Source organism: Corythoichthys intestinalis, chromosome 5, assembly GCF_030265065.1.
Source record: "Corythoichthys intestinalis isolate RoL2023-P3 chromosome 5, ASM3026506v1, whole genome shotgun sequence".
Classification (NCBI taxonomy): Eukaryota; Metazoa; Chordata; class Actinopteri; order Syngnathiformes; family Syngnathidae; genus Corythoichthys; species Corythoichthys intestinalis.
The window spans coordinates 43,229,774-43,250,078 of NC_080399.1; the positions used below are offsets into that span (position 1 = coordinate 43,229,774).

A 20,305-nucleotide genomic window follows, 5' to 3' on the forward strand; every position below is an offset into this window, starting at 1 on the left:
TATATTTTAGTACGTGATCTTTAAACCACAAATCATAAGTAGCTTGATTCATTTTACCATGTGAAATATGTTTCGCTCACTTGAGACATCTAGCATGGCTATGGTGGGAATTTCAACAAAATTGGATGCAGCAAAAATAAATGATTCTCCAAGTTATTAAGCTACAGGATTTACTTGTAAGCACCAGATGTTGTCAGTAATGAGTGCACAATCCACGTTTACCCTTTTAAAGATGTAATATTTGTTTCATAAAGGTGAACTATTTATTGCATAGTTGCATTTCATAGCATTTCTCCTAACTGCACTGAAAGTCAGTGCGGGTATGTGGAGTCTTTGATTTTATTTAAATTCAACCTCAGTCTAATCTACCTGTGTTGCAGTGGTGTCCAAAGTACAGCCTGCGGGCCAACTGTCGCCTGTTGCCCAGTTTTATTGGCTCGCAGCCAGAGGTGGGAAAAGTAGCCAAAATTGTACTCAAATAAGAGTAGCGTTACTTTAAAATAATAATACTCAAAGTAAAAGTAAAAGTAGTCATCCAAAAAAAGTACTCAAGTTCAAGTAAAAAAGTATCCAGTGAAAAGAATACTCAAGTAATATGTAAGTTTTTTTTAAAACAATGGTATTTTTCTCTCAGCACAAACTATCAATATGAACTGTTGTTATAATGATATTGTGAAATAACCCATTACAGAAATACAAAGACAACAACAACAAACAAAATCATTGAATACCAGCGAGAGAGAAAAAAAAAGAAATGAGGCATATTCGTCCAAAGAGCATGAGTGCCCTCTAGTGGAGAAAATGGTTACTAGTTTAAATAGTAAATAGTTCCTTCATAAGGTTTAAATCCACGCTTTTGATTCATGTTGAGCATTGAACAGGCTGGCGTGATCATAGAACGGCAAGCTTGCGTCAGATTGGTGTAATAGATTCACGTGATTAATGTTGCGACGTCTCATTGGTGAAATTGGAAGAGCTACTCTTGGCATCACTGGCAAAAAAATAAATTTAATACGTAGAATAAAGAGGAAAACTAGCGGCTCTTGTGTAGCCCAAAGTAGCGGAGTAAGAGAAGCGTTTTTTTCTTCTTCTACAAATCTACTCAAGTAAAAATTATGGCTTAGTAAAACTACTCTTAGTAAAATTTCCTCAATCAGTTACTCAAGTAATTGTAACGGAGTACATGTAACGCATTACTACCCACCTCTGCTCGCAGCAAATTATGGAAATATCATTGAACATGGCTCACACAAGAAGCTTAAATTCAGCCAACAATAAATACAATTAAAAAATAGTTTCCTTCTTTTATTAAATCAGGGTTTTAGTGAGAAGCAAACAACAATGCAACATGGCAATAATACCGCATGTATCAAGTGCTGGAAAATTATAATCTTCATGACTAACGACCCTGTTTCAACAAAGGACGCAGTAGAATGTACGCATTTTAAAATGTAGAAGGTAAAAGTAAAAAGTTGTCCAAAAATAAATACTCAAGTGATGTACAGCTAACTGAAAAATCTACTTAAGTACAGCAAAAGTATTTGTCACTGGTCACTTACCACCACTGTCTTAAAAACCATAAACAGATAAGTGGCCAGTCTAAAATCTAAAAATGTCCAGAACCACCGTTGTCACTCGGCCTTCTTTCTCGCCACCGTGATGCTGCTCAACACTTCGGTATAGAGCAGCGTGCCCACGAATACCACAGCGGTTCCCACCCAATGCCACGGTGTGAAGGGGTTTTGGAAGTATATAATGGAGAATATGAGGCTCAGGAACTTCCTCAAAGTCACCACCAGTGTGACGGTGAGCGAGGTGCACTCGGTGGTCAGGATGAACACGCCACGGATGCACACATACCTGAAGAGTGGTGGTTAAAGATAACAGTGCAAGGGAAAAAATGTGTAATTTTGCATATGCATCAAGGATTGTGACAATAAACATAAAGGATACTGTGTGATGACGTTGACGAAAAGGTAGAGCCACATAATAGGAAGGTTCAATTGGATAACAGGAACGAGCACAGGGGCTGGAAAACAAATTGTGATCATTTTCCAGAGCTCCAATTTCAGCAATAGTAATTCAGTACATTTACAGAAATGTCTTTGCTAAGTTTAGCTATTCTGTCTGTTAAAATGCATGTGTTGAATAGATGTATGAGTTGTTTAAAAAATCCTATTTAATTAATGGTCTCTATATTGCAGCTGTGCCCTTAACATTAAACCTTTCATGCACAGACAGAGTACATGTAAAATTAAACGTTGTAACAGTGTGTTGACTTTTACCCATACATTGTAGTTGCAGGTTTTTTATTTTTATTTTATTTATTATTTATTTATTTTTTACATAATTAACTTTAAACCACAAAAATGGCCCTGAAAAACAGTATTTATGATCCTCTTTGTGGATGTGACTCACTGCTCTGACTGAAGTGGACACAGTGGCTGTAGATATCCGTGGAGAGTAGCAGGAAGCCCGGCAGAGGCAGGAAGTGCTGAGAGGGACACGCACACACAAGATAAAAAAAAAAGACTTAAGATATACCCAATAGCAATTGCATTGGACCTAACAGAAGAACACCACAAACATAACAGGCAAGGGCTGTATCTAAAATTTGACTAACTACTCACATTATAAAAAAGTGCCTCTTTGGAGTGTTTTCCGTGCTTCTTGTACAACGTCTCCTGGAAAATTCCCATCCGCGCTGACATGAGCAGAGCAAATGTCAACATGGCGATTCCTGAATAGACAATGAGAAATTTGTTTTTCAAGCGGGACAAACAACAGTCGACAAAGTACTGTGGAAGCTTGTGTTACAAGCACTCCAGTTTACAGGTTTTTGCAGTTATCAGTGGCTGTTTTTTTCCATTTTTTTTGTCGTTTGAGTCACACTCTGACATGTAGTATATAGTAAGCTCCTCACTTGACTTTAAAGACCAAATGTGAAGTAATTTCATAACATGCCAGATAGGGTCACAATTAAAGTAATTAAACATTGTCCAACAAATAAAGCATGAAAAAATACTTTACATGTTGTATATTTGACAAAATAATCGCGTTTCCGAAGTTCGAGCCTGAAAGGGGACGAACCCGGAAGTGATACGTCACACCGAGAACAGCGATGGCAGCGCTCCATACGGCCACCATGCAAAGCCCTTCAAACAATGATTCAAACAGCGACATAAGCGATAGATCGAGCGCGAGGGAGGGGATCCAAGTTTTTCAAGAGTTGGAGGAAGAAGAGGAGGTTGGAATTTTATGTTGGACCTAACATGTATTAGCCAGATGCTAATCAGGATGCAAACAATGTGCCTAGACTACCTGACATGGAATGGAGACAAGACCTATCGAGATTACAAGATTGGCAAGATATAGGCTGTTATTATTTTCATGATTTGAAGATGCAGGCATTTGCACATAATTTTATGTTTTTGTCTATCTGATGACATTGTTTAAAAAAAGTAATAATCAGACTTCATGTTCATTTTGGCAGATCCGGCAGCTCTCGTGCATATAAAATAATAATATAAAAACGTTGGGGGAAAAGAAGGAGATGAGGCTTTCTCCACTTTATTGTGGCAACAATAAGAAAACAAAATAATAGCGGACTGCCGCCATATTCAACCGCAAAGTTTTGCTTCTCGCTCATCTCCCCCTCGCCTCCTGCATAGTGTCTGACTCTTGTTATGAGCTTTTTGTTGACAAAGGTATCGAACACACTACGTGCTGACAACTTTGTTTCTTTATTGACACATGGAGCTAACAGTACGAACACAGCTTGGGGCTCTCGGCAGGCCGTGTGGAGCGATAGATAGGGCCTGTAAAAGTGCCGTCTTATGGCGTGAAGAAATGTAGTTTTTTCACACAAGCGAACAGATTACAAAGCACCACTTCAGTGTTGTCCCGATACTACATTTCCCATGATTCACTGCGTGACCTGCGCCGCTCGCTGATTCACTGAGAGATTGACTCAATGGCTACGCTAAACCAACACGCTAGTTGTCAACTGTCACCTGTCAGCGGCTCTCGTAAAACACAAACTAGAAGGCTATCATGCGATCACCGTAAAAGAAACGCTGAACCGTCCAAAAGCAATGCAATGCTTGAAGCATGAAGGTGGAAATACATAATACAAATACAAATAAATGTGCACAAACTCACCGGCGGTGTGTGTCTCTTACAGCAACGTGACCGTGAATTACCGCGATGCCGACCCGTTTATATGCACATCCACACCCCTTTCCCGACAGTGGATTAACCCTTTCGGACAAGATCTTAGATGACGCACAATTTAAACACGCTTAACCTAGCGAACGCAACAACAACTATGATCGGGGATTGCCACGAGTTAGCTTTCGGCTAACGTCGCTACCTTCTACTGTTCACTCCACAACAGTTGGTAGCTCTGCTTTGACAAAGTCATCAGTCATCCATCCAAAAATCACACTTACTTTTTGGCAAATCCTTGATCATAAGCAGACTGGTTGAGGAAGCAGGCATCTTCGAAGTCTTTATAGCAGAGAACACGACTCGATGATGGCGTGAAATTCATCCGCTTAGTGCGAACAAAAGATGTCCATATACGTGCCCTGCTATCCTTCAGCCACTCATACAACTTTTCTTTAGATTGAGAACAATACATCGCCAAATACCGCCGTGGCATCTTACCGAGAAGCAATGCAACAATACTGTGTGTTTGGCGGACTTCCCTCGCAGTTCTCGGTGTGACGTAATTTCCGAAGATTGTCGAAGAAAAGCATTTTCGTTGTCAAAGGCGTTGCTATGGGTTAAACAAAGGATCTGCAAGGGTTGCGTTAAAAAAAAAAAAATAACGAAAATATGCTTTAGCCATTGATATTATTCAGAAACATGGTTGGCCAACCTTACTTCACATTTGGTCTTTAACATGAACCACAAAAATGCCAAATGATGGCACCAAATCCATGTTTATCCTCAGAATAGTCTTTTGTTACCTAGTAAAACTGATAAAAATCCTCCTTATTTTGTGTCTTAACTCATTGGCTATTATTGACGTCGCTAGCTTTCCAATCCAAAGGCTGGGAGGGCTGCCAGCGATCCTTCGATTGCTACCCCACGCGGTGATATCTTACATGGTGCTCCACTCCGATTGAGATTGACAGTCATGTTTAGCTTCTTCCATTTTCTAGTGATAGCTCCAACAGTGGGCCTTTTTTCGCCAAGCTGCTTGGCAATTGCTCCGTAGCACTTTCCAGCCTTGTGGAGGTGAACAATTTTGTATATGGTGTCTTTGGACAGCTCTTTGGTCTTGACCATGTTACAAGTTTGAGTCTTACTGATTGTATGGGGTGGACAGGTGTCTTTATGCTGCCATCAACCTTAAAAAAGTGCATCTGATGCAGGATAATACAGTACATATAGGCGGATCTACTATTCAGGCGAAGTAGGCGATCACCTTAGGCCCCCAACCAGTAGGGGGCCCACAACCAGCTGCCCTTGCCCCAACGACCAAGGGCTTGGGCCACCGGAACCAGCAGCACCCCCAACTATTCGTCATGTATAGTTATGTCAGCATACCAAACAAACAAATAACAAAACAAAAAAAGAAAGTCATTTGAATGCTGCATTTATATTACCCCCCCCCCCCCCCCACACACACACACACGCACTACAATGGACTGTTCGACGACGTTGGACTGAGTATCAGTCGCTTAGCTTCATTTAGCTCCGTTTAGCTTCGCTTAGCGACGTTTAGCATCGCTTAGCTCCGCTTAGCTGTTCGTTAGCTTCACTTAGCTCTCCCGCATTTTTCACACCACTAAGCTCGCCATTTTTACAGCTCACTTGTTACTTTGCACGTCGGCTATTGTTTATTTCGAACATATGAGCGAACGTGCTCTCCATGAGAGCCAATGTGCAGTGAGGGAGAAGATGAGAACAGGCCGCTAATGACTCTAAAGTTTCTTCTTCTTCTTCACACCGAACATAAAATACATGACAGCACACCCTGTGGCGAAACAATGCAGTACAGTTCCAATCAGTCATACAATAACACTCAACAGCTGGTTAACAGCATTTGCTAACGAAAAAAAAATTAAATCTAATAGTGACACCACAAGCAACGACGAAGAATGTTTTTTACGGAGTGTAAAGCTTTCGGTTAGTGGTTTAGCGAACGTACCTCCGGTGAACATTTCAAAATAAAAGCATCTCATGTTCGTCATATATATAACGATTTCTGGAGTTAATCCCACATACTTCAGAATTAATATTATAATATGTTGAGTAAATACTACAGAATACAGATTCTACACCAAGAATAGCTTTCAAATGACACTATGACAAATATGATTGGCAATGAATAATTATTATAATTATTGTACTACTATTATATATAGTAGTCTACTATAATAATTAGAGCTGGGAATCTTTGGGCACCTAATGATTCGATTACGATTACGATTCAGAGGCTCCGATTCGATTATAAAACGATTATTGATGCACCCCACTCTTTTTTTTTTTTTTTTAATTTGTTTTGTACATTAGTTCCAAAATTGTTCAAAAATCCTCTCAGGCTAAACCAAACTACTATTTCAGTATCAAGTTAACATATAGCAGTAAACAAATATACAAAAATAACAGTAAAAAAACTCCAGTCCCCATTCTATATCAGCAGCTTTAAACTACTTTCAATTAATTTAATGTTGTGAATCAACCTTTAAAGTTGTTAGAATTGCTCCTGTTATTCCATAATTTATCTTTTGTCTACTTTCAACATGTAAAAGTTTTTAAACTATTTTAAAGATAGATTCAAGTCAATATTTTACCTATTTAGGAGTACTTTAGATAAAAAGTTAATTAGGTTCGCTTGGAAGGTTCGCAACAACAGCCTTGCAGGGAAGTGTACTGCTTTAAGATGGCGGCCGTTACTAACGCCCGCATCTAGTTTTTTGTAGATGTGCTGGTAACGATACCGAAGCTACAATGCATCTAGTCCTATATAAATGATATCTACCGTAACATAATGTGGCTTGTAGCAGCTTTTCGGCAGCAGTCAGGTATGTTGTTGTTTTTTTTAAATCTCGTGGCATGAGTTGAGCTAGAGCCGTGAGTTGAGCATTGGCGTTACCCGAGGGGCCGGGTAATGAGAAGCATGATGTTTAGCTACTCTCGCTCCGTCCCTAATTGCGTACCGAAGACCGCGCGGTGCGCTGAGTGTGTCGTACTTCTGCTTTACTTGGCATATTTCAATAATCAGAATTTGGATGTTTGTGAATCGTTCTCGAATCTTCCACGGCCGAATCGCAAATAATCTAAGAATCGGAAATTTTGCACACCTCTAATAATAATAATGCTAGAATTCTTTTTTAAGAATTGTTATGAATAATGCTGGAAAGGCAAAGTCAGTGTTCTGAATCTGTTTACTTTCCATTCTTTTTCACTAGTAAATGCTATCAGCATTTAACCTCATTGTTTATTTGTGATTAATTATTGTTTTTTACATGATTATTTGTACTTTACTAAAGAATTTAAGTGTTCCAAAATGGTTTTGTGAATTAATAAGCATCAACAACAATTTCATTGCTAAATTAAGAAATAAAATAAAATTATTAGATTAGTCGACTAATCGTAAAACTAGTCGGCTGACTAATCAGGAGAAAATTTGTCGTCTAGGACAGCCCTAGAGTACCGGAACATATTTCCTCCACACCCTTCTCACCTTTTTAACCCCTGACCCATGAAGAGGGCCCCTGGATATGTTCGCCTTTGGCCCCCAAATTGCCAAGTCCGCCACTGATAATACATGGAGTGGAGGTGGACTTTTAATAGGCGGACTAACAAGTCCTTCAGGGTCAGAATTCTAGCTGAGAGACTTGTGTTCAAATACTTATTTGCAGCTGTATCACACAAATAGATTGTTAAAAAAATCATGCCTTGTGATTTCTGGATTTTGTTTTTAGATTATCTCTCTAACAGTAAACATGCACCTACGATGAAAATTTCAGACTCCTTAATGAATTCTCAGTGGGAGAATTTGCAAAATAGCAGGGTGTTCAAATACTTATTTTCTTTACCGTATTTCTGATGAATCAACACTGCATACTAATGTACCTTTTCATGTTGCACGCAAACTCACCTACAAGCCAGCGCATGAAGGCATAAAATCCTTGCTCTTCTGAACCCTCGTTGGCCATATTCTGCACAAATAAAATAACAAACCCATACTTTATATTAGAGCTGGGAATCTTTGGGCACCTAACGATTCGATTACGATTCAGAGGCTCCGATTCGATTATAAAACGATTATTGATGCACCCCACACCTTTTTTTTTTTTTTTTTTTAAATTTGTTTTGTACATTAGTTCCAAAATTGTTCAAAAATCCTCTCAGGCTAAACCAAACTACTATTTCAGTATCAAGTTAACATATAGCAGTAAACAAATATACAAAAATAACAGTAAATAAAAAACCCCAGTCCCCATTCTATATCAACAGCTTTAAACTACTTTCAATTAATTTAATGTTGTGAATCAACCGTTAAAGTTGTTAAAATTGCTCCTGTTATTCCATAATTTCTCTTTTGTCTACTTTCAACATGTAAAAGTTTTAAAACTATTTTAAAGATAGATTCAAGTCAATATTTTACCGATTTAGGAGTATTTTAGATAAAAAGTTAATTAGGTTCGCTTGGAAGGTTCGCAACAACAGCCTTGCAGGGAAGTGTACTGCTTTAAGATGGCGGCCGTTACTAACGCCGGCATCTAGTTTTTTGTAGATGTGCTGGTAACGATACCGAAGCTATAATGCATCTAGTCCTATATAAATGATATCTACCGTAGCATAATGTGGCTTGTAGCAGCTTTTCGGCAGCAGTCAGGTATGTTGTTGGTTTTTTTTTTTATCTCGTGGCATGAGTTGAGCTAGAGCCGTGAGTTGAGCATTGGCGTTACCCGAGGGGCCGGGTAATGAGAAGCATGATGTTTAGCTACTCTCGCTCCGTCCCTAATTGCGTACCAAAGACCGCGTGGCGCGCTGAGTGTGTCGTACTTCTGCTTTACTTGGCATATTTCAATAATCGGAATTTGGATGTTTGTGAATCGTTCTCGAATCTTCCACGGCCGAATCGCAAATAATCTAAGAATCGGAAATTTTGACACCTCTACTTTATATACTGTACAAATAAATCAACACAAGAATCCAAATGATCCCTTGAAATTAATTTTCATCAGATGGTGACATCGCACAACATCGAACTCTGCTGTGTAAACTGAGTGACTGTCTCACCACTTGCTTTGCTGACATGATAGTGCAGATAAAGATGCCGGCGGAAACTAAAGCAATGGACAAATATTTGCTGGCTGGATACCTGCAGAAAGAAAAAAAAGATGGACAACTAAGACAAATCGCTTGATTAAGGCTCAGAGAGACATTTGAAAGGCAGCAAGAGGGATAATATGGAGATAGAATAGTGCCAAAAGAAGTGAGGTTTTAAAATGAAAATTATCCCTGTAAAATGACCAATTTTAACTAAAAAAGACACTTGTATTTCCAAATTTTGCGTTGTAAAATAAACATGAAAAAAACTCGAAGGAATAAATTGTTCTACAAGTTGTTTTTTTCTGTTTGCAAGTATTTTTTTTTGTTCTACAGGTGTTTTTTCTTCACCACGGGTTAAAAATTACCAATTACAAGTGCACAAGTTTTGTCACATTCTTGTCGAGTTTTATGAGCCAAAAAAGATACTCGTAACATAGTTTAAAAAAAAAAAAAAAAAAAAACCTGTAAAATGACAAATTTTAACTTGTAAAACAAAAAAAAACAACAACTTGTATTTCCAAATTTTGCGTTGTGAAATAAACATGAAAAAAACACAATGCAAAAAAAAAAAAAAAAAAATTCTACAAGTGTTTTTTTTCCATTTACAAGTGATTTTTTTGTTCTACGGGTTTTTTCTTTGCTACAGGTTAAAAACCACCAATTACAACCTCACAAGTTTTGTCTCCCCCTTGTCGCGTTTTTAGAGACAAAAGTCACTTGTAACCACAGACGAAAAAACTATTTGTACATCGAAATAATCTGTTGTAAAAGACAAACACAAAAATATCATTCCAAGTCGTGGTCAAAAAAAGACGTTAAGATGGTGGTTTTTAACCTGTAGCAAAGAAAAAAACACCCATAGAACAAACAAAAAAAATCACTTGTAGTTGTAAACGAAAAAAAAAAAAAAAAAAAAACACTTGTAGAAATTTTATTTTACATTGTTTTTTTCATGTTTATTTCACAACGCAAAATTTGGAAAAACAAGTTTTTTTGTTTTTGTTTTACAAGTTAAAATTAGTCATTTTACAGGTATTTTTTAAATTTTAAAACTAGGTTACGAGTATCTTTTTTGGCTCATAAACTCGACAAGAATGTGACAAAAATTGTGCACTTGTAATTGGTAATTTTTAACCCGTAGTGAAGAAAAAACACCTGTACAACAACAAAAAAATACTTGCAAACAGAAAACAACAACTTGTAGAACAATTTATTCCTTCGAGTTTTTTTCATGTTAATTTTACAACGCAAAATTTGGAAATACAAGTGTTTTTTACTTAAAATTGGTCATTTTACAGGGATAATTTTCATTTTACAGCCTCACTTCTTTTGGCACTATTCTATCGCCATAGAGAAAGTGACGTGAACCTTTTCTTCAAGATGATGATACCCAGAATCATGTTGGCAATGAGAGATCCCTGCAAAACCACAACACATCACACCATAATGACAGGTGGCAAATTATGGAAACTAAAGTACTTTTATATTGTTGTGATGTTCAGAGTTTAAAGATGAATAACTGCCAATCATCCGTTTTTGGCACCTCGTCTGGTAATATGTTTTGGGACTTTAATTATTTGTTTCTCCATAGACTTTATAATATATTGACGGGACACGGGGCCGATTAATAGGGGGCCTATCTATGTCAAAGCTGACAGAGTGGAAACACAGACAAAGAGTTTTTACATTGAAAATTCTTGTGAATAAATGCTTAAATCCCTGAATTCTTTATAGATATGGACGTAAAACAGTCTTGATTCTTGGCTAAAAGCAAAAACAAAAAAACCCGGACAGTTAGCATTTATTTTACGTAAATATGTCGAATGTGCTGCTAGTCTTTAAGCCACTGTGGTGCCGCCTTATCACCACAAAGAGCTTTTTACGTTGAAAATTCTTGTGAATAAATGTGTAAATCCCTGAATTTTTTATAGATATGGACGTAAAACAATCTCGATTTTTTGTTAAAAGAGTAAAGAACCGGGCAGTTAGCTTTTATTTTACGTAAATATGTTGAATGTGCTGCTTGTCTTTAAGCCACTGTGGTGCCGCCTTATGACCACAAAGAGCTTTTTACGTTGAAAATTCTTGTGAATAAATGCTTAAATCCCTGAATTCTTTACAGATATTAGGGATGCAACGATGTATGAGAAGGGATAGCGTATCAGCAAACCCAAAATGCTGCCACACAGAGGATCTGTACGATGCTGAAACCACCTCCTCAAACTTCTGTCTTTCCTCGCTAGCCATGATTGTCGTGTATGTTAACTCAGCCACAAACAAATGCAGCATGCTTCACTACGCCCTCCACGCAGCCTGGGGGAGGAGGACTGCTCGCGGGGAGGAGCTCGAATTTTTCAAGGTACAGCCCTCAGTTTTCGATGCACCCCGGGTATATTAGCGAGCGCACGCAAGAAAAAAAATCGGAAAATACATTTTGGGAGCTTTTCATTTGCATCGAATATTTATGCGTATTGAATCGGAAGAGGGCGTATCGAACGGTTCAATATAAAACCGAGTATTGTTGCATCCTTTATATTGACGTAAAACAGTCTCGATTCTTGGTTGAAAGCAAGAAAACGGGCAGTTTGCATTTATTTTACGTACATATTGCTAATTGTGACGCCAATGCCGTTGCGGTTGATTTCTTCCATTTACTTTTTTTCACAACGTTTCAAAATGCATGCATGGTACGAAAAATAAAATAATGACCTTGAATCCTTGAACAAATCACTCCTGAGACAGTCCTTCCTGTTTGAATGCGGTACAGCTTTCGTACTTTTTCAACCTAAATCCGAAGTTGGAGAATAACTGCGACAGACTTCGACCGACTGAAGCGGAGTGTGGGACGGCCCCATGCTTGAAGGCGTGGTGCAGTGTCTGGGGAATATGTCCCATCAATATCATTATGAAGTCTATGGTTTCTCATTGTTTTCACACTTCTTGATATTAGAAAAGGTGTTATATATTTGGTGTTTTTTGACGATGAAAATAAGCTTTTCTATCTAATTGACAATCAGCAATAACAGACAACACCTTCTTCCTATTAGTCCATTAAACAGAGGTTTAACTGTGTAGTTTCTCAGTGGGGCAGATTTTCACTGAGCGCAGTTGGATCTGGAATTTATCCTCAGCGAATTCTTACCGATCTGAAGATCATGTGTAGTGGCATCGCAATGTTGAAGTTGAGAGCATAGTTGTTGACCACGCTGACCGTGAAGAACATAGTCACCATTATCACATAGTTGCTAAGAAGAAAGAAGATTTCATACAAATTAGATGGTCGACGGCATTAAGGTTTAGAATTGTTGATCAATATTCAATTAAAAGTGTATGTTTAAAATGGCTCACTTGATAGGGATGACAGGCCTCTTGGTACCACAACGTGTTTCGAAAATGAATCCCTCCAAAGCAATGAAAACAAACTGTGAAAATGTGATGATGTTGCCAGCTCCTGGGAACTCTCTAAAGACCACAACACAGATTAGGATTATTACAATAACTAACACAAAGAAGAGACATCGGAAGATCCCAAATAGGACTGAACCAACGACTATTTTTTGTAATCAATCAATCAATCATTTTCTATAGCCCTTTACAAAACCTGAAAGGCCCTCAAAGTGCTTTACAACACAGACAAACATGGTTCATGATAGATAAAAGGAAGAACTATACTATCAACTAGAGCAGGGCAGTAAACCGAAAATTTACCGTTACCGAAATTCTTCACGATGACCGACGTAATTTTGACCATGTCGGTAAATTCGGTACTTTAATAAAACAAGAAAATATAGTCTTTTCATCCCGCTTTGACTCTGTGTTGATCGGCTATGTTCATTCCCCTTTAAGAAAGCAGACAGTGTGCTTACGTATGGAGTCACGTGGTTTTCAGGAAGCCAAACAAACAGAAGCCCGGTAGGCTAACGCTAGCGGGTAACGCTACAAGTAAACTTCGCCAAACTTTCACCCGACATTAAGTAAACTTTTGGCGGGTTCCAGATGGGCTTTCACCCGCTGTCCTCCGTGGTTCTCACGATTTCAGGAGAGGATGTTTTCATTGCTTTCTTCTGGTAGCCAAGCCACAGGCTAACGCTAGCGGCTAACGGTACAAATGAACGTGATGGAGTCGGATAGCGGCTCTAAACTTGTCGAAACGGCTGAAATTAATGAGTGGACTGGGCACGGACTTCATCTAGCAATCATTATGTCGCGTTATTTGGTATCTCTTTGTGATTTCTCTTAAAGCTTTCATGATGGTAAAGCACTCAGCATAAAGTATATGCCCATATGACAGTTTAATGGCCACAGCTATTTTTCTGTATGTGTTTGCTTTATTCTGCCATCATAAAATCTTAAATGTTTCATTGGCATCAGAGCAATACAGCTTTAATCTGGTTGTGTCTGTATGGGGGGTGCATGTATTAAAAAATGTTCTGGAAAAAAAACCTGAAACCTTGACGTAAACACTTGTGTTGAATAATTATGTCACAGCAGCCATTACCAATAAGTTGTCTGAAGTGTAGTGTTAAAGCTGCAAGTCATTTGTGTTTGAATGACGTTTGCACAGTCGTCATATTGATAATGTACATTTTTCAAGTCATACAAGCTGTTATAAATGTTCACACTAGAATTCTTATTGTTTACAAGATTTTTTTAATACTTAATGTTTAGACTGCATGTGCAATTGTTAAATTGAAAGCTGGTAAATAAATTTAACGAGAAACTGTTAATTTGTATTCCATGCATTGATTCAAAATTTCAAATTCTATAACAGTCCGCTTGGGCGAATTTATCGTCATTTATTGTTATCGAGGTAAATCTGCTCAATTTATCGTGATACGTACTTAAGGCCATATCGCCCAGCCCTACTATCAACAAACACAAAAACAAATCAACACATCCCGATAAAAGTCAAAACAGCAAATAAAACAGATAAGAGTTTTAATGTTTTCGGATTTTAAGAAGTAGAACCAGGCTACCCTATCAGGGGAAAATGCAAGTCTAAAATAGTGCGTCTTTAACAGAGATTTAAAAAGGCCTATATTGGTAATGGTGTGGATTCCAGGGGATAGGCTATTCCACAAGAAGGGGGCAGCAACTGCAATCAACTGAAAGCAACTGTAATCAGACCATTAATTAAACGATTCATCGGATAAATGTCACTATTTTCGATTACCTAATCAATGGCACGTGCGTGCAGCCTCACATCATACTCAAACAAGGACCCAAACGGACTGCTCATAGCTGCTGGCAAAAATTGCTCATCAAATTTGTTGGCAAATTTTTAATTGATGACTTATTGCAGCCTTAATCCCAACACACTGTTCTGCCCTCCCCCTAAAATGACATCCAAAGAAACAGCACACTCCTAACTCATAGCTTACACACTTTGTTATTCTCATTTTACATGATTAGATTATTACAGTAGGAGTCAGATTAGTCTGGCTATTTTACTTTTTTATGATATTCATTCTAAGACCAACTTGTAACATTTGAATCCAATAACAGTCTTTTCTCTTTTTGGACTCTGTATTCCAGTTTCTTGAAAACCGTGTTTTCAAATACTGTAGTATGGTTTCAGCACAACACTACTAAATTCATATTTAGTTTGCAAATTTGAGCATACAAAAATAATACATAAATGTCGAATTCCAGACTATTTTGTGTCATAAAATAATCCTTTAAATGATCTTCGTGTCTGAAGCATGTTTTAAGAATTGATGTCTCACGATAATAGGGTAAAAAGTAACGGAGTCGAGGGCTGAAAATCTTAAACACTGCTCAATAGTCAAAAAACTATGTGTGTGTGAGGAATGTTGATGTCGCCCGAGGCAAGACCTCGTGAATTGTGACATAAAACGGAATCCATAAAGTCCAAGAAGCTCCCTCACTGACAAACAAGGAATCCGTCGCAAGCACATTGTATTCGATGTTGTTGTTGTTGTTGTTTTTTTAAGTATAAAGTGGGTTGCCGCGACAGTAGAACAGATTTTCAAAAGTGTGTCATTTTTTGGGACAATATTGCCATTTCATAACAGTCCAGCCTCCAGATTTTAAGAAACACTCAGCAAAGACTGGTCTATATCAGTAAGTGTCTGACCAATTTCATCTACCGATATGTGTGTGATTCCGTGAGATTTTTAAAATTCTTTTTGTGTCGGGTCTGTCACAGATAAAACACGGCATCCTGGATTTGAAAAATGTTATAGGCCTAACCAGGTAACCAAACACCAGCTTCCCGACATCATTCACTGAGCAATGACCCCATTGCCATACAACCAATATGCAGATACTGTACTAATGTGTGTACAGTTATTACAATTCATTAGGACTAAAACTCATAAATTATTTTTTAAATGTTCAATTGATAGGTTTTTTTTTTTCCATTAATCGACGATGTAGGTGAAAAGAAAAACATTTTATTCTATCCCTGTATTGAAAAAACAGGCCATTATTTGAAATTGACAATGCAAAAATAGCTGAAACCTTAACCGATTTTAATTGTGTTACCGATTTGGTCTGTAAAATGTTTGCCGAGTGTAAAAGCAGATGTTTCTGAATGTCGTATTTTGACTTTATTAAAAAAAAAAAAAAAAAAAAAAAAATATATATATATATATATATATATACAGTATATACATATATGTATATATACCGTAATTTCCCGAATATATGGCGCACCCGTGTATAATGCGCACCCCAAATTTACTTGTAAAATCTAGGGAAAATTATTGTACCCGTTTATAACGCGCACCCTAATTTTAGCACGAATAAATAGAAGAATACAAGAAAACAGAGCTCGTGTACAGATACAGAGATGTCATTTTACTGACTGGTGAAACACAGCACAAGCATAGCACATTGGTAGTTCAAAACATTACCGTAAACTGACAATATTTACGGTAATAATATGATTTGACAACTTCTCCAACTTACCAGAATCTAGGAGAAAAGAAAACAGATGTGACTTTTCTTTTAAAGGCTGCTGTATAACTTGCTCATTTCCTCATGATGAATAAATCTTTCTTCCATGGATTGATACGGTAAAATGAAAGTGAGAACGTAAGCCGGAAAGCCGAGAGCGCTCATCGCTGTCAACACGACAGTAACAAAAGGCACTATTGTTATTTGGGTTTGAGTTTCCCGAGGGACCGATATAGTTGACGGACACAGGAAGTGTGTGTCCTTACATTTGTTATGGTCCGAATTGCGGAGCTGCAATAAACGTCGACTCAAATGAGTTCAAGAAACTAAATTCTGTGCTTTATGAAGAGTGAAAAAAGCAGAATTTAACACAGACAAAATCATTCGGCCGATTAGAGTGAAGTATTACCGAAACAAAATGGTGACGTCACGTACCGTAATGGTCGGCAACGGGTCGCCGCATACGTTTCTTCAACACAACGTGGCCGTGTCAATGAAAAAAAATCGGTTTATATATATATATGTAATACATATATATTTCTGTCTCCATCCATGTACCCGTTTATAATGCGCACCATGAGTTTACAAGTTGATTTTGGGGGAAAAAAGTGCGCGTTATATTCGGGAAATTACGGTATATATACACACACACACAGTATAAATAAACATACATCTGTTTGCCTTCATGGAGGAAGAGAGACATAGGAGAACATTTTCTGTTGGAATGTTAAAATTTCGAGCATTTTGATAGTGCGAAGTGAAACATGATCTCTTAATTAATCGGTAATCGAAATAGTTGGCAGTTAATTTGATAAATGATTCCTTTCCAAAGATCGAACAATCATTGCACGTCTATGATGATCAGTTTATGTTGAATAAGTTTTCCTACGACACAGTACTATTTTTTTCCATAATAAAAATGGATAACAATTATATGATTGCTTTTCAAATACATAGACCGAGTTAAGAGCTTGGTGATGGAGGGTCTTTTATGTTTTTATGGTGGCATTTGGACAGAACAGAGTGGACACTAATAGAGGGGGCATTTTGTGCTAAAGTTAGCCCTCAGCCGAGCTTTGCTAGCATAATAGCTAACATGACTTTAGATACTTCATGAGATAGGTATCATTTTACAAATAAACCCTTTGAAATGAATGAATTCAATTAATTTCTTTGATAAATTACTGGCCAAAAGTATTGGCACGCCTGCAGTTCTGTCAGATAATGTTCAATTTCTCCCAGGAAATGATTGCAATCACAGATGCTTTGGAAGTAATATCTTTATTTATTTTTGCTTGCAATTAAAAAACACAAAAGACAATGAAAAAAAAGTCATGACCATTTTCCACAAAACTCCTAAAAATTGGCCGGACAAAAGTATTGGCACCCTCAGCCTAATACTTGATAGCACAACCTTTAGACAAAATAACTGAACAACCGCTTCCGGTATCCATCAATGAGTTTCTAACAATGCTCTGCTAATATCTTCATTTATTTTGCTTGCCATGAAAAAACACAAAACAGAATTTAAAAAATATATAAATCATTATCATTTAGGAAAAAAATCCAAAAATGCGCCTGACCAAAGTATTGGCACCCTCAGCCTAATACTTGATAGCACAACCTTTAGACAAAATAACTGCGAGCAACCGCTTCCGGTATCCATCAATGAGATTCTTACAATGCTCTACTCTACTGGAATTTTAGACCATTCTACTTTGGCCAACTGCTCCAGGTCTCTGAGATTGAAGGGTGCCTTCTCCAAACTGCCATTTTCAGATCTCTCCACAGGTGTTCTATGAGATTCAGGTCTGGACACATTGCTGGCCACTTCAGCAGTCTCCAGTGCTTTCTCTGCTCTGCTTTCTCTCAAACCATTTTCTAGTGCTTTTTGAAGTGTGTTTTGGGTCATTGTCCTGCTGGAAGACCCATGACCTCTGAGGGAGACCCAGCTTTCTCACACTGGGCCGAACATTATGCCTCAAAATTTGTTGGTAGTCTTCAAACTTCATAATGCCATGGACACGGTCAAGCAATCCAGTGCTAGAGGCAGCAAAGCAACCGCAAAACACCAGGGAACCTCCGCCATGTTTGACTGCGGGCAACGTGTTCTTTTCTTTAAAGGCCTCGTTTTTTTTTTTTCTTGCAAACTCTATGTTGATGCCTTTTCCCAAAAGCTCTACTTTTGTCTCATCTGACCAGAGAACATTCTTCCAAAACATTTTTGGCTTTCTCAGGTAAGTTTTTGCAAACTTCAGCCTGGCTTTTTTATGTCGACGGATAGTACGGATTGACACTGTTGTATCTTCGGACTGTAGAACAGCCTGAACTTGGTTGGATGTTAGTCAAGGTTCTTTATCCACCATCCACACAATCTTTTGTTGAAATCTCTCGACAATTTTTCTTTTTCGTCCACATCTAGGGAGGTTAGCCAGTGCCAATGCGCGCGGTAGACACAGGAACATTCAGGTCTTTGCAGATGGACTTGTAGCCTTGAGATTGCTCATGCTTCCTCACATTTTTGCTTCTCAAGTCCTCAGACAGTTTTTTGATCTTCTTTTCTCCATGCTCAATGTGGTACACACAAGGACACAGGTTGAGTCAACGTTAATCCATTTTAACTGGCTGCAAGTTTGATTTAGTTATTGCCACCATCTGTTATGTGCCTCAAGTAAGTAACAGGTGCTGTTACTTACAGAAATTAGAGAAGCATCACATGATTTTTCAAAGGGCGCCACTACTTTTGTCCAGACCATTTTTGGAGTTTTGTATAAAATGATAATGATTTCATTCCCCCCCCCATTCTCTTTTGTGTTTTTTCATTGCAAGCAAAATAAATGAAGACATTACTACCAAAACATTTGTAGTTGGATTCATTTTCTGGGAGAAATTGAGCATTATCTGATAGAATTGCAGGGGTGCCAATACTTTTGGCCAGCAGTGTACATAGCTTTGACAGAGTGGACACGTTATGGTCAACCACACTGAACGCACTTCATAATACTGCAAAATCTGATTTTTAAAGGAGGCCAAAAATAAAATTGCTTACCACAGTTGATATTCCCACCACTAGTGTGATGTTATCGTAGAAGACCGATGTTATTAATGAATGGGGAATTTTGTAAAAGGGAACCAGAGTGGACAGTGACACTGAGGACGAACAGAAAACTTTTTAGTTTTTAAAATAAAGTTTATCCAGGACAATAAAATCATAACAATTATTTGGGATTTTTAAGCACTTAAATTTGTCATTTTATTGAATGAATTTGAATGAAACACTGGGGACACAGGAACTTTTTACCAGCGGTAAATTAAATTTAAAAAAGAGAATTTGGGAGCCGGTACCCTTGAATTCATAATGTATGGCATTTGATTATAGACAATAAAATAAGTTGAATGAGTATTCGTCCAACTTTAGTGAAAATACAGCTCAAATTTTACTGGAGACACAAATGGCACCCTATAAAAAATGACCCTGCAACGAATTCAACTTCAAGTCTAAGAACCACTTGTACTGTATATGGAATTGAACAATTCGCAATTGTGCTGCATGGCATGGTCTAAAGTGCAAGAAGTTAAGGCTAACTTGGCATGCAAGTGTAAACGTGTCTGTGTCACTAACCTGACAAGCAGCTCCAGAGTCACCACATTGCTACAACATCCGACAAACACAAGAATAATGGCAAAAACGGTGCCCATGACGGTTCGCTTGTATGAGTCAATTGCAAGCTTTAAAGGTGACACGTTAAAAAAGTCATGGTCGTTGATAATCTTGTATTAAACTCCACTCGAGCGGCTGCCTGACTGGTTTTAAACACTGTACCGAACACGTCCAGGATTCGCGTTTCCGGATCCCCTAAGGCTCATGGGAGTTGTAGTTCAAACTTTAAAAGAATTTAAATAAATAAATAAATTTAAAACAAAAACAAAAAAATTGAAATTTTCGTGGTAGTTTTCTGGTCATTTATGAGACTTTTAAAGATAAGTAATAAAAAAAAGAGTCTCGATATTTGATAGAACCGTAAAAAAAAAAAAAGATTTTTTTTTTTTTTTTTTTAAATAACTGCGCATTAAATCTGGCCCATGA

The 20,305-nt window shown here is 37.7% G+C and overlaps 1 protein-coding gene across 2 annotated transcripts; it reads right to left on the reverse strand.

The window, feature by feature from the left end:
* Positions 1 to 1,298: 1,298 nt before the first annotated feature.
* Positions 1,299 to 20,062, reverse strand: slc35b4 (solute carrier family 35 member B4). 2 transcript variants are annotated; one of them, XM_057837314.1, is made up of 10 exons: positions 19,841 to 20,062; positions 12,646 to 12,759; positions 12,440 to 12,542; positions 10,666 to 10,715; positions 9,265 to 9,346; positions 8,117 to 8,177; positions 2,631 to 2,740; positions 2,419 to 2,494; positions 1,954 to 2,029; positions 1,299 to 1,860 (listed from the first exon to the last, which is right to left on the reverse strand). In XM_057837314.1, exons 1-10 carry the CDS (start codon positions 19,915 to 19,917, stop codon positions 1,632 to 1,634), a joined length of 978 nt encoding a protein of 325 aa, XP_057693297.1. In that variant the 5' UTR covers positions 19,918 to 20,062; the 3' UTR covers positions 1,299 to 1,631. The 2 variants fall into 2 exon arrangements, with proteins under 2 accessions (XP_057693297.1, XP_057693296.1); XM_057837313.1 differs by lacking the exon at positions 19,841 to 20,062 and adding an exon at positions 13,012 to 13,597.
* Between the last annotated feature and the right edge of the window lie 243 nt (positions 20,063 to 20,305).